Below are 13907 nucleotides of genomic sequence, written 5' to 3'. Positions count from 1 at the left end.
TCGTGTCATTCCGAGTTCTGTAGCTCGAGTTATGCGCATTTTAGCGAAAACTTGTCTTATTGTCCATTCGTGCCTAAATGTCGAACTCTAGAGCTTCGAAAGCTTCTTTTCGGGTTTTGATAGTGTTATTAGTTGTATTGTTTCTTAGCGACTAAGCAATGATACTTTGCTTAAGGTTTGGAACGAGTTGAGCTGAGGAAAGAGACTTTGGAGCAATTGGTGAGGTTTCACAATCGAGGAAGACGCACGAGGAACTTGCTGAGTTCGAGAGCTTTATTTTGGATTGGACTGGGATGTTGAGCTTGGATGGAGAAATTGGCTAAGGTAAGGGTAACTCAGTTTTAGAGCGTCTTTGAGTCTTGCATGTTTAAATCGCCCTGCATGCGTTTGAGATGAAGGTGTTTAACTTGATTGGCAATTGATTGAAATGTTGGCATGTTTTGCTATGTTGTATCTCTGCTTATGTTGATTGTTTCTGAGGCTTGTGCCAAATGTTTTATGAAGGCTTCGGCCGAGTAAACTTATTGAGACGTGTGTCTCCGTTTTCTGAGAGGCTTTGGCCGTTTACTGGTTTCTGTCATTACTGCTTTCTTGTGGATGTTTGATTGTTGTCGTGGTTGATGTTGGGATGAATCACATACTAAGTATATGCTAAGTAGCTATATGCTGTGTTGATATTTGTGCATATGCGTTGTTGGGTTATACTGTGTGGCCTTCGTGGCGTTATTAAGAGGCAGATCAGTGGTTTTCGTTCCACGTGACTGTCCCGTCTTGCGAGACGCTTTTGATTTGACGGACTATGTGGCCTTCGTGGCGTACTGTGTGGCCTTCGTGGCGTTATTAAGAGGCCAGATCAGTGGTTGTCGTTCCACGTGACTGTCCCGTCTTGCGAGACGCTTTTGATTTGACCGACTGTGTGACCTTCGTGGCGTTATTAAGTGGCAGATCAGTGGTTTTCGTTCCACGTGACTGTCCTGCCCTGTGTGGCGCAATAAGTGGCGATGAGGAGGTGTGGTCCTATCATTGTCCTGTCTTACGAGACGTCATTGATTAACCCCTAGTGTTGGTTTTACTATTATCTGATTTGATGGTATATTGTCAAGGTTGTTGATATCTGATTTGATGTTATATCGTTGAGGTTATTGTTATTTGATTTGATGTTATACTGTTGACATTATTGTCATATGATTTGATTCTATACTGTGGAGGTTGTGGATATCTGAGATGTTATATGCTGTTAAGTTGATATCTGAATAGATGTTATATCATTGAGGTTATTGTTATCTGATTTAAATTTATTAAATCTATGTTGTTAATAGTTGATTTGAATCCATGTTGTTGGCGTTGTTGATATATGATTTGATTTCATTTGTTAGATATATGTTGTCATCTATATTGAGATTAAGTTGCTAGTTTATGTGCCATGATATGCACTTAAATTTGAATAGCATGCTTTTCCCTTTTCTACGTGGTAATTGCATGGAGTTAACCCTTTCTATTTGCTACTTGTTGTTTGGGCACTTAACGCTATTAGGCGATGGAGAATCTTCGAAGGAGCTTAACCTTGGTGCAAATAGAGATGAGGACTTGAAGGATAGTGGAGTACTCGATGAGTAGAGTCGGGTTTAAGGCTAGAGCCTTGGGTTAGAGAGCTTACCGTTATTGGTTTAAGCTTGTATAAAGATTTTAGGAGTTTATATTTGAGGTTTCGGGTAGGTTCCGATGCATTGCTTTCCTGTGGTTCCCCGATGTGGAGATCGTAGGGAGTATGTCGGATTCATGATGTCGTTGCATAATAGTTTTTGTTGAGTGGTTTCTATTGGTTAGGTTTTGTAGTTGGGAGTTTGCATGACATGTTTTGGAAATACATTTGAAAAAAAATATATATACTCGTGTTTATACATTCTTTTGGAAAATATTGCATATTTATTTTATTAGCTTGTTACCGTAACCCTTGAAATTCGGGGCGTTACAAGCCCGGCGGTGGCTGATGCATCTTCGTGGCAACGTCCTCACACAGGTTGGATCAAAGTCAATTTTGATGCGTCTGTGCGGAGGAATCGAGCTGGTTTTGGGTTGGTGGCGAGAGATGAGGAGGGAGAGGTTTTGGCAGCAGCTACATTGGCTCCGGTCTTGATGCAATCCGTTGGCTTGGCAGAGGCTCTTTGTTTTCGATGGACGCTGAGGATGGCTATTGATCTTGGATTTCGCACTGTGTGTTTTGAGACAGATTCTTTGCAATTATTCCAGTGGTGGCGTCGTCGCAACATGGGGTCCTCTTATTTAGATCTGATTATTTCTAATTGTCGTAAGCTTTCATTAGTTTTTTCCAATATGGATGTTTCTTTTGTTCGTAGATCCGGCAATAGTGCCGCTGACTTTTTGGCCCTGAGTGCCTCTTCTTTTTTGGTTTGGATAGAGGAGGGGCCGCCTAGTCTTGATGCTTTTGTTCGATCTGACATTTTGGCCTCTAGGCCGGCTTAATTTCTATATATTTGTTGGAATTTCAAAAAAAAAAAAGACTCCTCACTCTCACATAAAAGCTTCATTTTCATATGATACATTATATATATATATATATATATTTTTTTTTTCTTTCTGGTCAACTTACATATTCTGATTCCATTAATATTTTCTGCATCGTGGGCCGTTGGCCCATTGTAAAAAGTTGCCTCACTTCCCAAAAAATTCTCAACGTTTTCTACGCCGTTTTGGAGAGTACAAATACTCCAAACCAGTACTCACGAATTTCGCATATGGTAACAATGGCCGAGACAACGAAGCAAGATGATGATAACACAGTCATGGCATCAGTTCACGCCACCGTTTTCAAGGAATCAGAAACCCTTGATGGAAAGTTTCTCCAGATTGAGGGCTATGATTTCAACCAAGGTGTCAATTACCCTCAGCTTCTGAAGTCCATGGTCACCACTGGCTTTCAAGCTTCGAATCTCGGCGATGCCATCGAAGTTGTTAATCAAATGCGAGCTTGGAGGCTTGCTGATGAACCTGTATCAGAGGATTGCACTGATGATAATGAGAAAGATTTGGATTACCGAAAATCTGTCACTTGTAAAGTGTTTTTGGGTTTCACTTCGAATCTTATCTCCTCTGGTGTTAGAGATACTGTTCGCTATCTTGTTCAGCATTACATGGTGAGTAGTTTCCTCTAAAACCCTAATACCAATTTGCGAATGCTTTCTTGCGTTTGTTCTGCAGGTTGAAGGAAGCACACAATATTATTAACATTTTGAAAAGAGAATATCATTGATTTCATTTTAAAAAGGAAGCACACAATATTGTAGTTATGTCATTGATTTCTTGCTTTTGTTCTGCAGGTTGATGTGGTTGTTACAACTGGCGGTGGCATTGCAGACGATCTTATAAAGTGCCTTGCACCGACATGCAAATTCGAGGACTGGATTATTCCTATTTTTGATCAAATGTTGATAGAACAAAATAGTGAGGTGTTCTATTTTACACTTCTCTATTCAGTGCATTATAAAACTGATATGGTTCACAATTTGTGGATTCCTGGAATGACATTCATCGGCAGTGCTAAATTTTATAGAATACATAATCTGCTGGAAAAATATTTTGTTTTTCTTTCGGATTTCCTTTTTCAATGCTCTGTTTCTGTGAACGATTTATTTGTGTACCATAGAATGACAAACCTTCTATGCAGGAGGTTTGTTCTCAGTTGTCACTAGTAACTTTTTCCTTGACCCTTCATCATCTTATTTTATGGCAGAATGTGACATGGACACCCTCCAAGTTAATAGCGCGATTGGGAAAGGAGATAAAAAATGAAAGCTCTTATCTTTACTGGGCATACAAGGCAAGAATGAGACCTAGCTTAGATTTTCAGTAAATCAAGATATTCTGTCTACTTCGCTTATTTAGTCTCTTTTTTCATCATTAAACTGTTGAATGTCTACATTTCCCGTGGTGTGTATATACGGAATGCAGCCTAGTTATTTGTGCTGATTTTCTGAATAATTTGGATATTTGAAGGAAGCACACAGTATTATTAACATTTTGTTTGATATTTTCCAGAACAACATTCCAGTTTTCTGTCCAGGCTTAACTGATGGCTCATTGGGGGACATGCTGTACTTCCATTCCTTCCGCAGCCCTGGTCTGATTGTAGACATAGTGCAAGGTTTCTTCTTCTTTCTTTCTACTTTTTATTGTGTGTATGATTTAAAACAGCTTGGAAACCTTGCTAAAATAATAGGCAATGCAACAGATATAAGGGCCATGAATGGTGAAGCTGTACATGCAAATCCTAGGAAGACAGGCATGATTATTTTAGGAGGTGGGCTTCCAAAACATCATATTTGCAATGCCAACATGATGCGGAATGGTGCTGACTATGCAGTTTTTATTAATACTGCACAAGAATTTGATGGGAGTGATTCTGGAGCTCGTCCAGACGAGGCTGTTTCTTGGGGGAAAATACGAGGATCTGCTAAGACTGTAAAGGTACATCCCATGCATACTTTCTCACAACTGATTTTCTTCTTTCCCGAATTATGTAATACCTTTGCCACAAATTCTTTTGCTTAAGGATCAATAGTTTTTACATTATGTAGCCATGCATATCAGTAACATCTTTATTTATTGGTATACCTGTAAACGCGAAAGGTTCATCTGTTTTTCAATTTTGCAATGCCAGCATGACTTATTGAGAGAATGAGAGATGAATTAGAGATATGAGAATAAGTGATCTCTTCTGTTGATCAGTGTGGTTCATATACAACATGAGTACATGCTGGATACTGAAAGCTGAATCTAACAAATTGAATAGTTACAACTACAATAACTGGGATAGAAAGTAATTAACTAATAGTACCTGACTTATAATTTATCAGGTAATACTCCACCCTCAAGATGGGGAATAGATGTTCCAAATGGTAGAAGCAAGGCTTTAGCAAAAGAAGCCAATTTTTCCAAATGGTCTTCAATTACGTGAAGTACTGGCTGACTTCATTTGATCCTCGTGAAAGACTCATGAGTTCCTTGCAGAGCTGGAACACTCGGGGTCCATTCTTTTGTTGAAACATTTCCCCCAGGTCTTGCCCAACTTTGTTCTTCCCTGAGGGAGCTATAGTTGTAGTCCTGCGTGTAATTTGGACCTGGCAAAGGTTGTGAAACTAGTGCAAGTCCTGGACCATCAGAATGATGAAGATATAAGTGGCTAGAAGTGTCTCCCCTGGAAGAAAGACAGTGCCGAGGAGAAGAGAAAAAAAAAACGGGAATCTTAAAGGAGGATGAAGTTGCAGCAAGGATGTGCAAGTTGAAGAAAGCACAGAAGCGTGACTCGATGCTTTGGTATCATATTGCGAAAATGAGTGATGACTTGAGAGTAATGATAATCAATGATCTCTTTTATTGACCAGTGTATTAATTCAACATGAATGCAAACTGGATATAGCTGAATACAGAAACTAACTAACAAAGTGAAATAGTTACAACTATTATATCAACGAATTAACTTGTTAACAAAAAAAAATATCAACGAATTAACTAACAGTAGTTAATAATGTTTTGGGTAATATGACCTTTAGTTGAAATATTGGGAAATGCTCTGGTATCCATCTTTTCAATGTGTAGAATATCTAGGGAGATTTCTTCAATACTCATTACTTGCTGGTTATATTTAATGGACTTCTAAAGATAAAGATTTACTGTAAAACTAGTAACCATTTTTTTTTTTCACAACTCAACTTTGGCACCGAGGTTATAGTACTGGGGTACCACACACCCAGCAATACTGTATCCCAGTTTCCCTGAAAAGTTTTTTTTTTATTCCATTGAACCAGGTACATTGTGATGCAACAATAGCATTCCCTCTGCTGGTTGCTGAAACGTTTGCCTCACAAGAGACTGCTGATGATACTCCAACTGAATTAGAAGAAGGAGATTTGAGTCATGAACAAGAGACTACTGATGATACTCCAACTGAAAAGGTCTGAGAGGCATAAGTAACTTTGATTACCAACAAGTAAACCAATGGCATATTATAGTAATCTAGTATCATAAATAAATTACACACACATGATGTACTTAACATATTTTTAATGGCATTTCCAGAGAATTCATGTGACTAATTGTGTGCCCATTTCCTTGGAAAGCTCCATCTTAATTCCTACTTTTGTTTCCATTTATTTTGAAATAGATTGTCAAAGCAGCTGATACAAATAAGGATTCTAAATTAGCTCCTGACTCTATTGCTGAAGAGCAAAGTGACAAAAATAACTGTTATGACACAATGTATAAAGCGGATGGAACTTCTACAGATGATGAAAAAGGTGAGACGACGAAGCAAGATGACAACACAGTCATGGCATCAGTTCACGCCACCGTTTTCAAAGAATCAGAAACCCTCGAAGGAAAGAGCGTCCAGATTGAGGGCTATGATTTCAACCAAGGTGTCAATTACCGTCAGCTTCTGAATTCCATGCTCACCACTGGCTTTCAAGCTTCGAATCTCGGCGAGGCCATCCAAGTTGTGAATCAAATGCTAGATTGGAGGCTTGCTGATGAACCCATATCAGAGAATTGCACTGATGATGACCATGAGAAAGATTTGGATTACCGAAAATCTGTAACTTGTAAAGTGTTTTTGGGTTTCACTTCTAATCTCATCTCCTCTGGTCTTAGAGATACTGTTCGGTATCTTGTTCAGCATCACATGGTGAGTTTCGTCTAAGACCCTAATACCAATTTGCTTCAAAGATTTGATTTTAGTGAAGTATAGCATTGTTTCAGGGAAAGAGGTCAAAATGCATATTCTAGTTGTTTTGTAATTGTGCACAGACTGCTATGTTTTTTACAGGGTATATATTATTGGGAATTGGTTTTAATGCCACCCCTTTTCATTTTCTCGCAACCCAAATCACTTATATGTGTGCAGAAACCAATTACACACAACACTTATAAGTGCGGAACACAAATTACCGCAAATTGAAAGTGCGGAAGAGGATGGTATGAATATCTAAAGGGGTGGAACTAAAACCAATTCTGTATATTATTTCTACTCATTTTTATACAACCCTTTTTTAGAAGTCATCTTATTTCACATTTCCCTCGTTTCCATCCGAATCTCTCTTTTAGTTGTGGGAAAGTTGTAGGAACCATGTGTAGGAAGAGAAATTCTCTTTTAGATCGAGCTTCCTTTTATGAGATATATGCATTTGAACTGCAATGGCATTCTGAAACAAAGTTGCAAATGCAAGTTTTTCTCTTAATATTTGATAAATTCATTGTAGTTATGTCATTGATTTCTTGCTTTTGTTCTCCAGGTTGATGCGGTTGTTACAACGGCTGGTGGCATTGAAGAAGATCTTATAAAGTGCCTTGCACCAACATTTAAAGGAGATTTCTCTCTGCTTGGAGCCATTCTTCGTTCAAAAGGATTGAATCGGATTGGTAATTTACTTGTCCCTAATGACAACTACTGCAAATTCGAGGACTGGATTATTCCTATTTTTGATCAAATGTTGATAGAACAAAATAGTGAGGTATTCTATTTTACACTTCTCTATTCAGTGCATTATAAAACTGATATGGTTCAGAATTTGTGGATTCCTGGAATGACATTCATCCGCAGTGCTAAATTTTGTAGAATACATTTAATCTGCTTGAAAAATATTTTGTTTTTCTTTCGGTTTTCCTTTTTCAATGCTACTGTTTCTGTGAACGATTTATTTGTGTATCATAGAATGACAAACCTTCTATGCAGGAGGTTTGTTCTCAGTTGTCACTAGTAACTTTTTCCTTGACCCTTCATCATCTTATTTTATGGCAGAATGTGACATGGACACCCTCCAAGTTAATAGCGCGATTGGGAAAGGAGATAAAAAATGAAAGCTCTTATCTTTACTGGGCATACAAGGCAAGAATGAGACCTAGCTTAGATTTTCAGTAAATCAAGATATTCTGTCTACTTCGCTTATTTAGTCTCTTTTTTCATCATTAAACTGTTGAATGTCTACATTTCCCGTGGTGTGTATATACGGAATGCAGCCTAGTTATTTGTGCTGATTTTCTGAATAATTTGGATATTTGAAGGAAGCACACAGTATTATTAACATTTTGTTTGATATTTTCCAGAACAACATTCCAGTTTTCTGTCCAGGCTTAACTGATGGCTCATTGGGGGACATGCTGTACTTCCATTCCTTCCGCAGCCCTGGTCTGATTGTAGACATAGTGCAAGGTTTTTTCTTCTTTCTTTCTACTTTTTATTGTGTGTATGATTTAAAACAGCTTGGAAACCTTGCTAAAATAATAGGCAATGCAACAGATATTAGGGCCATGAATGGTGAAGCTGTACATGCAAATCCTAGGAAGACAGGCATGATTATTTTAGGAGGTGGGCTTCCAAAACATCATATTTGCAATGCCAACATGATGCGGAATGGTGCTGACTATGCAGTTTTTATTAATACTGCACAAGAATTTGATGGGAGTGATTCTGGAGCTCGTCCAGATGAGGCTGTTTCTTGGGGGAAAATACGCGGATCTGCTAAGACTGTTAAGGTACATCCCATGTATACTTTCTCACAACTGACTTTCTTCTTTCCCGAATTATGTAATACCCTTGCCAGAAATGCTTTTGCTTAAGGATCAATAGTTTTTACATTATGTAGTCATGAATATCAGTAACATCTTCATTTAGTGGTATACCTGTAAACGCGAAAGGTTCATCTGTTTTTCAATTTTGCAATGCCAGCATGACTTATTGAGAGAATGAGAGATGAATTAGAGAAATGAGAATAAGTGATCTCTTCTATTGATCAGTGTGGTTCATGTACAACATGCTGGATACAGAAGCTGATTCTAACAAATTGAATAGTTACAACTACAATAACTGACATATAGAAACTAATTAACTAATAGTAACTGACATATAATTTATCGGGTAATACTCCACCCTCAAGATGGGGAATAGATGTTCCAAATGGTAGAAGCAAGGCTTTAGCAAAAGAAGCCAATTTTTCCAAATGGTCGTCAATTAGGTGAAGTACTGGCTGACTTAATTTGATCCTCGTGAAAGACTCATGAGTTCCTTGCAGTGCTGGAATACTCTGGATCCATTCTTTTGTTTAAACCTTTCCCCCAGGTCTTGCCAAATTTCTACAACATTTTCTGAGTACATACTTCTTGCAATGATCTCCTTGGAGACTACCTTGAAGATCCAAGGTATGGCTATATTATTGCTTGTATTTGAGGATCAGGCCCAACTTTGTTCTTCCCTGAGGGAGCTATAGTTGTAGTCCTGCGTGTAATTCAGACCTGGCAAAGGTTGTGAAACTAGTGCAAGTCCTGGACCATCAGAATGATGAAGATATAAGTGGCTAGAAGTGTCTCCCATGGAAGAAAGACAGTGCCGAGGAGAAGAGAAAAAAAACGGGAATCTTAAAGGAGGATGAAGTTGCAGCAAGGATGTGCAAGTTGAAGAAAGCACAGAAGCGTGACTCGATGCTTTGGTATCATATTGCGAAAATGAGAGATGACTTGAGAGTAATGATAATCAATGATCTCTTCTATTGACCAGTGTAGTAATTCAATATGAATGCAAACTGGATATAGCTGAATACAGAAACTGAGTCAGAAACTAACTAACAAAGTGAAATAGTTACAACTACAATCAGTACATATCAATGAATTAACTTGTTAACCCAAAAAAAATATGAATGAATTAACTAACACTCTATCAGTAGTTAATAATGTTTTGGGTAATATGACCTTTAGTTGAAATATTGGGAAGTGCTCTGGTATCCATCTTTTCATTGTGTAGAATATCTAGGGCGATTTCTTCAATACTCATTGCTTGCTGGTTATATTTAATGGACTTCTAAAGATAAAGATTTATTGTAAAACTAGTAACCATTTTTTATTTTTTTCACAACTCAACTTTGGCACCGAGGTTATAGTACTGGGGTACCAAACACCCAGCAATACTGTATCCCTATTTCCCTTAATTTTTTTTTATTCCATTGAACCAGGTACATTGTGATGCAACAATAGCATTCCCTCTGCTGGTTGCTGAAACGTTTGCCTCAAGAGTGAAACCTCACCATTGATAAATGTAAGTTTACTGTCAATTTCATTTTAATTTTATTGTGTCAGGATCTTGGACCAGCTCACTACTGAAATTCTTAATTATATCATTGAATGTTGGGATACATGAATTATAGATGTCATGATTTTTCTTTGGAGTTGTAGTTTGTCTTAGTCTTGAGGTGAGGATAATTGTAATGTCTAGAACAAATAAGACTAGAAAAATTTATCAAATAACCTAATGTTAGTACTTTTAATATTTTTCCAACTGATAACTGAATTTGATGTTGGAGAGAAGTTTTAGCAATGTTTTTAAAACCGGACCGTTCGTTTAACCGTTCGAGTTACCGGTTCAAAGTTCATTGGTTTAATCGTGTTTGAACCAGGCTTGTTAATAGCGCGCTATGGCGGTGCAGCGGTTGGCTGTGACGGTGGAGGCTGTAGCGGTGGTAGCACGCACGATTGCGATTAAAATCACGTCTGGTGCAGCCCCATGGATGAAGGGAAAGGTATGACGCGCAGAATTCCAATTCTGCCCCTTCTTAACACACATTAGGTTAAAAACTGAGGGCTTAGTGAAATTGAATCCTGCCCAAGTGTACCTAGCTTCCTTTTCACACTCTTCGTACAACATCTTGCCATTCACTCTTTCCAAGTTTCAACCTCTAGTTTCTTCTTCCTCTTCACCTTTCTTCTCTTCCACACCTACGCGACTTTTGGCAGATTTTTCAGTAGATTTGCCAGCGGTTGGAGCTTCTTCATCGTCCTAGGCTCCTTCTTCTGCACACCTATGAAAGTGCTGCTGGTTTAGATTATTTTCATGCTTTTTCTATGTTATCCTTCTCATTTTTCTGATTTTCTTTTTTTCTCCTTCTTCTCCACAACTCCTAGCCCTCGCGCCGAGCAAGTGTCATCTCTATGTATCCCTATTTCTTAAGTATTTATCTGTGAGATTACGAAAAACGCAGATTCATGTAGCTTAATTGATGATGTAAATATACTTTCATGAGTTTATAATTTATATAGTACTTTTAATTCCACAATCATATGCACACATGCTTAACTAGCCAAATACAATAATAAGAAAGAAATAAATTGAGAAGCATTATGTGGTTTAGACGTGGATTCAAAATTAAATAATACCAAAGACAAACAATGATTACTATATATTTAAGTAGTTCAAGTGAGTCAGCTAACACACCCATCACCCAATCTTTTTTTTTTTATGAAAGAATCACCTAATCTCTATAATTAGACAATTTCTTCACCTTGTGATAGGATAATTAATCTTGGTACCTTTCTGGCCTTTCGGCAGAGTCAAGTCGTTAGACATCGTTTCAAAACCCACCCGAACAGAAAATGGGGGAAATAAAATATGGGGCACTTTTATAACTTTCATAAATTTTGAAATAAAATACACTATCAAATGGCCATGACCAATGAGTCGATGACCATATATAATATAGATGAGGAGTGAGGACTACGACACTTGCAAGCACATCAACCAACCATTCTGCACATTGAAATTTGTTCTTTATTAGTTGTGCTCTAATAATTTTTTTAACTTCGATATTAGGTGACCCCTAATGTGGACCACTTTTAAAGTGGTCTAATTTTAGACCACTTTTTTTAACCTGCTATAATAGGTCAACACATCTTTTCTTAAAAGAAATTTAATACATAACAAATTTTTAATGATATTTTTTCTTTAAATAAATAATGTGTTGACCTGCTATACCCAGTCAAAGTAGGTGGTGTAAAATTACACCACCTAAAATTGGTGCATATTAGGTTCACCTTCGATATTAATCACCGGTAGTAACAAATTCTCTTATTGTTGGTGTTTGTACGATGCTGAGAATAATTAACCGCAAAATATATTTCACTTTCTTACGGTGATGTATGAATTCCCAACCTCTTGATTTATGGGTTGAGAAGAACAAGTAAACAACTACCACACTACCCCTGTGGTTCTAGTAAGTAAAACAGTTTTAGGCCGAGAAGATGGATTTTGTTTCCGAAATTCCAAATTGATTCTTTATACAAATAAAATAATTACACCCAAGAAGATGCACATGTTTTAATACGGTTAATTATAATTTACTTATGATAACTTATGATTTACATACATGTATCTTATGAGAAATGCGTTCTTATATAAAATAAAAATAAATTATGATCGTTGGATTCAATCACGAATGATCAAGATTAAAATATGAAATCATGTGATTTTTTTAAAATGTCACATGACATTTTTAAGTGGTCATGTGACCATTAAATAGTTTTAATCTTGACTATCCATAATAAGATTTATGGTTATGATTCATTCTTATGTTATCATATAATAACACATTTTTCATAAAATAATCCCCTCCTTCCACTCTAAAAATTTATTAAGATTAACTACTAGAAAGAGTTTGAGTAGTTTACATCAAACCTCATTGCCCGATCAGCAAAATATGTGCTCACTACCAAGCGTGTAGATCAATTGACTTAAGATTACTCTAGTATAAACATAGGTCTCAGGTTCGAGCTTCTATGGATGCAACTACATTAAATGTTTAGTAGGAAGTGTTTTACCGACCATAATGGACCTACCCGATTTGAAATTGCTAAAACAATAACACACCAAAAAAGTATGCGAAACAAATGCTATGAAAGTGTTTTGGTTGATTGTCTAGTCAATTTGGATACATCGAAACGGTGTAGTTTTTATGGATGAGCGGATTGATTTAACAATTTTGTTGGATTTTATTAGGGTTAGCCCTTGTCTCAGTTGTGTGCAAAAATAATTAGACCCTTAATTTCCCTTCACAGTGGTGATCGACGTACGAGCCATGTTTAGTGTTTAAGGAGTTATTGTATGTTATGATCCCACTATTTCTTACAAGAGGAGTTGGAGTACCTCTTGGTACTTCTCGTAATAAATCTAGACTAATCAGTCTCCTAGAATTCTGTGGTGGTGCTCAGCCTTAGTTTGCCTGAGAATATGGTGACGCTGGCCTCGACTGTAGAGGAAGTATATTCCAAGACAGTGTTTGAGCAAAGAGAGAATCCATGAGTCTTAGAAGAATTCAAGAAATACTAAGAATGAATAACATGTTATGTAATGAACGATAGTATCTATACTTATAAGGTTGATATCTAAGTTCAGTGTCATTGCAGGTGTAAGGGAAGTCCTTAAGTGGAGCTTCCGAGCGCATGTATGGCTTGGTTCCATCATACTTTAAGTGTTTCATCTCAACCTTTATGAGGTTGCTATGACACTTTGCTAGTTGAACTGGTAATCCTTTCCTAAACCAGGACGTGCAAGAAGCTCTTGTGGTGTCTGCTTAAGAACAAACCCTTGTGGATCGTCTGCAACACCCTCAAGTCTTCTGGCTTAAGAGCCGATCGTAACAGGAGCCCCTAGCTTGGTGTGTCATTATTGATATGTCAAGCTACTGAGCCTTGCTGAGACCCCTTTTCAATGTCTGAGATCTCTTCGGCCCTTTCTTGCTAATAGTATAAATAACATTTTGTACTGTTTCACCTTGCACTTTGTTCGGCTTCTTTATTGAATTTGAGCGCCTTGAATATTTAACTAACTATCTCAAAAACTTCATTATTGGGATGAAGGAAACATTTTTATGAAGGAGATTGCAGTTTTGATCACACAAGCAAGAATTTGCGCTTTAAATATAAAAAAAGCACTTTGGTCTCGTGTTGTAACTAGGCCTGGTCTCCCAAACAAATTTGAGACTTAAGTCTGACCTAATATCTCTAATAGGATTTTTTCCCCAGGTTTCTGGCCTATTTAAAGTTTGTTGCGGCTTAATGGCATATTTAAAAGCTTG

The 13907-nt window shown here is 37.3% G+C and overlaps 1 protein-coding gene across 8 annotated transcripts; it reads left to right on the top strand.

The window, feature by feature from the left end:
• The first annotated feature begins 2688 nt into the window (after window positions 1-2688).
• LOC130729572 (deoxyhypusine synthase) lies at window positions 2689-13609 on the top strand. 8 transcript variants are annotated; one of them, XM_057581363.1, is made up of 13 exons: window positions 2689-3155; window positions 3339-3467; window positions 3752-3838; window positions 4057-4162; window positions 4250-4485; window positions 5826-5972; window positions 6182-6700; window positions 7308-7526; window positions 7814-7900; window positions 8119-8224; window positions 8312-8547; window positions 10017-10099; window positions 13237-13609. In XM_057581363.1, exons 1-12 carry the CDS (start codon window positions 2757-2759, stop codon window positions 10092-10094), a joined length of 2349 nt encoding a protein of 782 aa, XP_057437346.1. In that variant the 5' UTR covers window positions 2689-2756; the 3' UTR covers window positions 10095-10099; window positions 13237-13609. The 8 variants fall into 8 exon arrangements, 7 of the variants coding, with proteins under 7 accessions (XP_057437346.1, XP_057437345.1, XP_057437344.1 ...); XM_057581362.1 differs by lacking the exon at window positions 13237-13609 and adding an exon at window positions 10488-11114; XM_057581361.1 differs by lacking the exon at window positions 13237-13609 and adding an exon at window positions 10458-11114.
• Window positions 13610-13907: the final 298 nt, after the last annotated feature.

This window comes from Lotus japonicus, chromosome 1 (genome assembly GCF_012489685.1).
Source record: "Lotus japonicus ecotype B-129 chromosome 1, LjGifu_v1.2".
Taxonomy (NCBI): Eukaryota; Viridiplantae; Streptophyta; class Magnoliopsida; order Fabales; family Fabaceae; genus Lotus; species Lotus japonicus.
The sequence above is the reverse complement of the archived record's forward strand: the minus strand, read 5'-3'. Positions and strand labels throughout refer to the sequence as shown.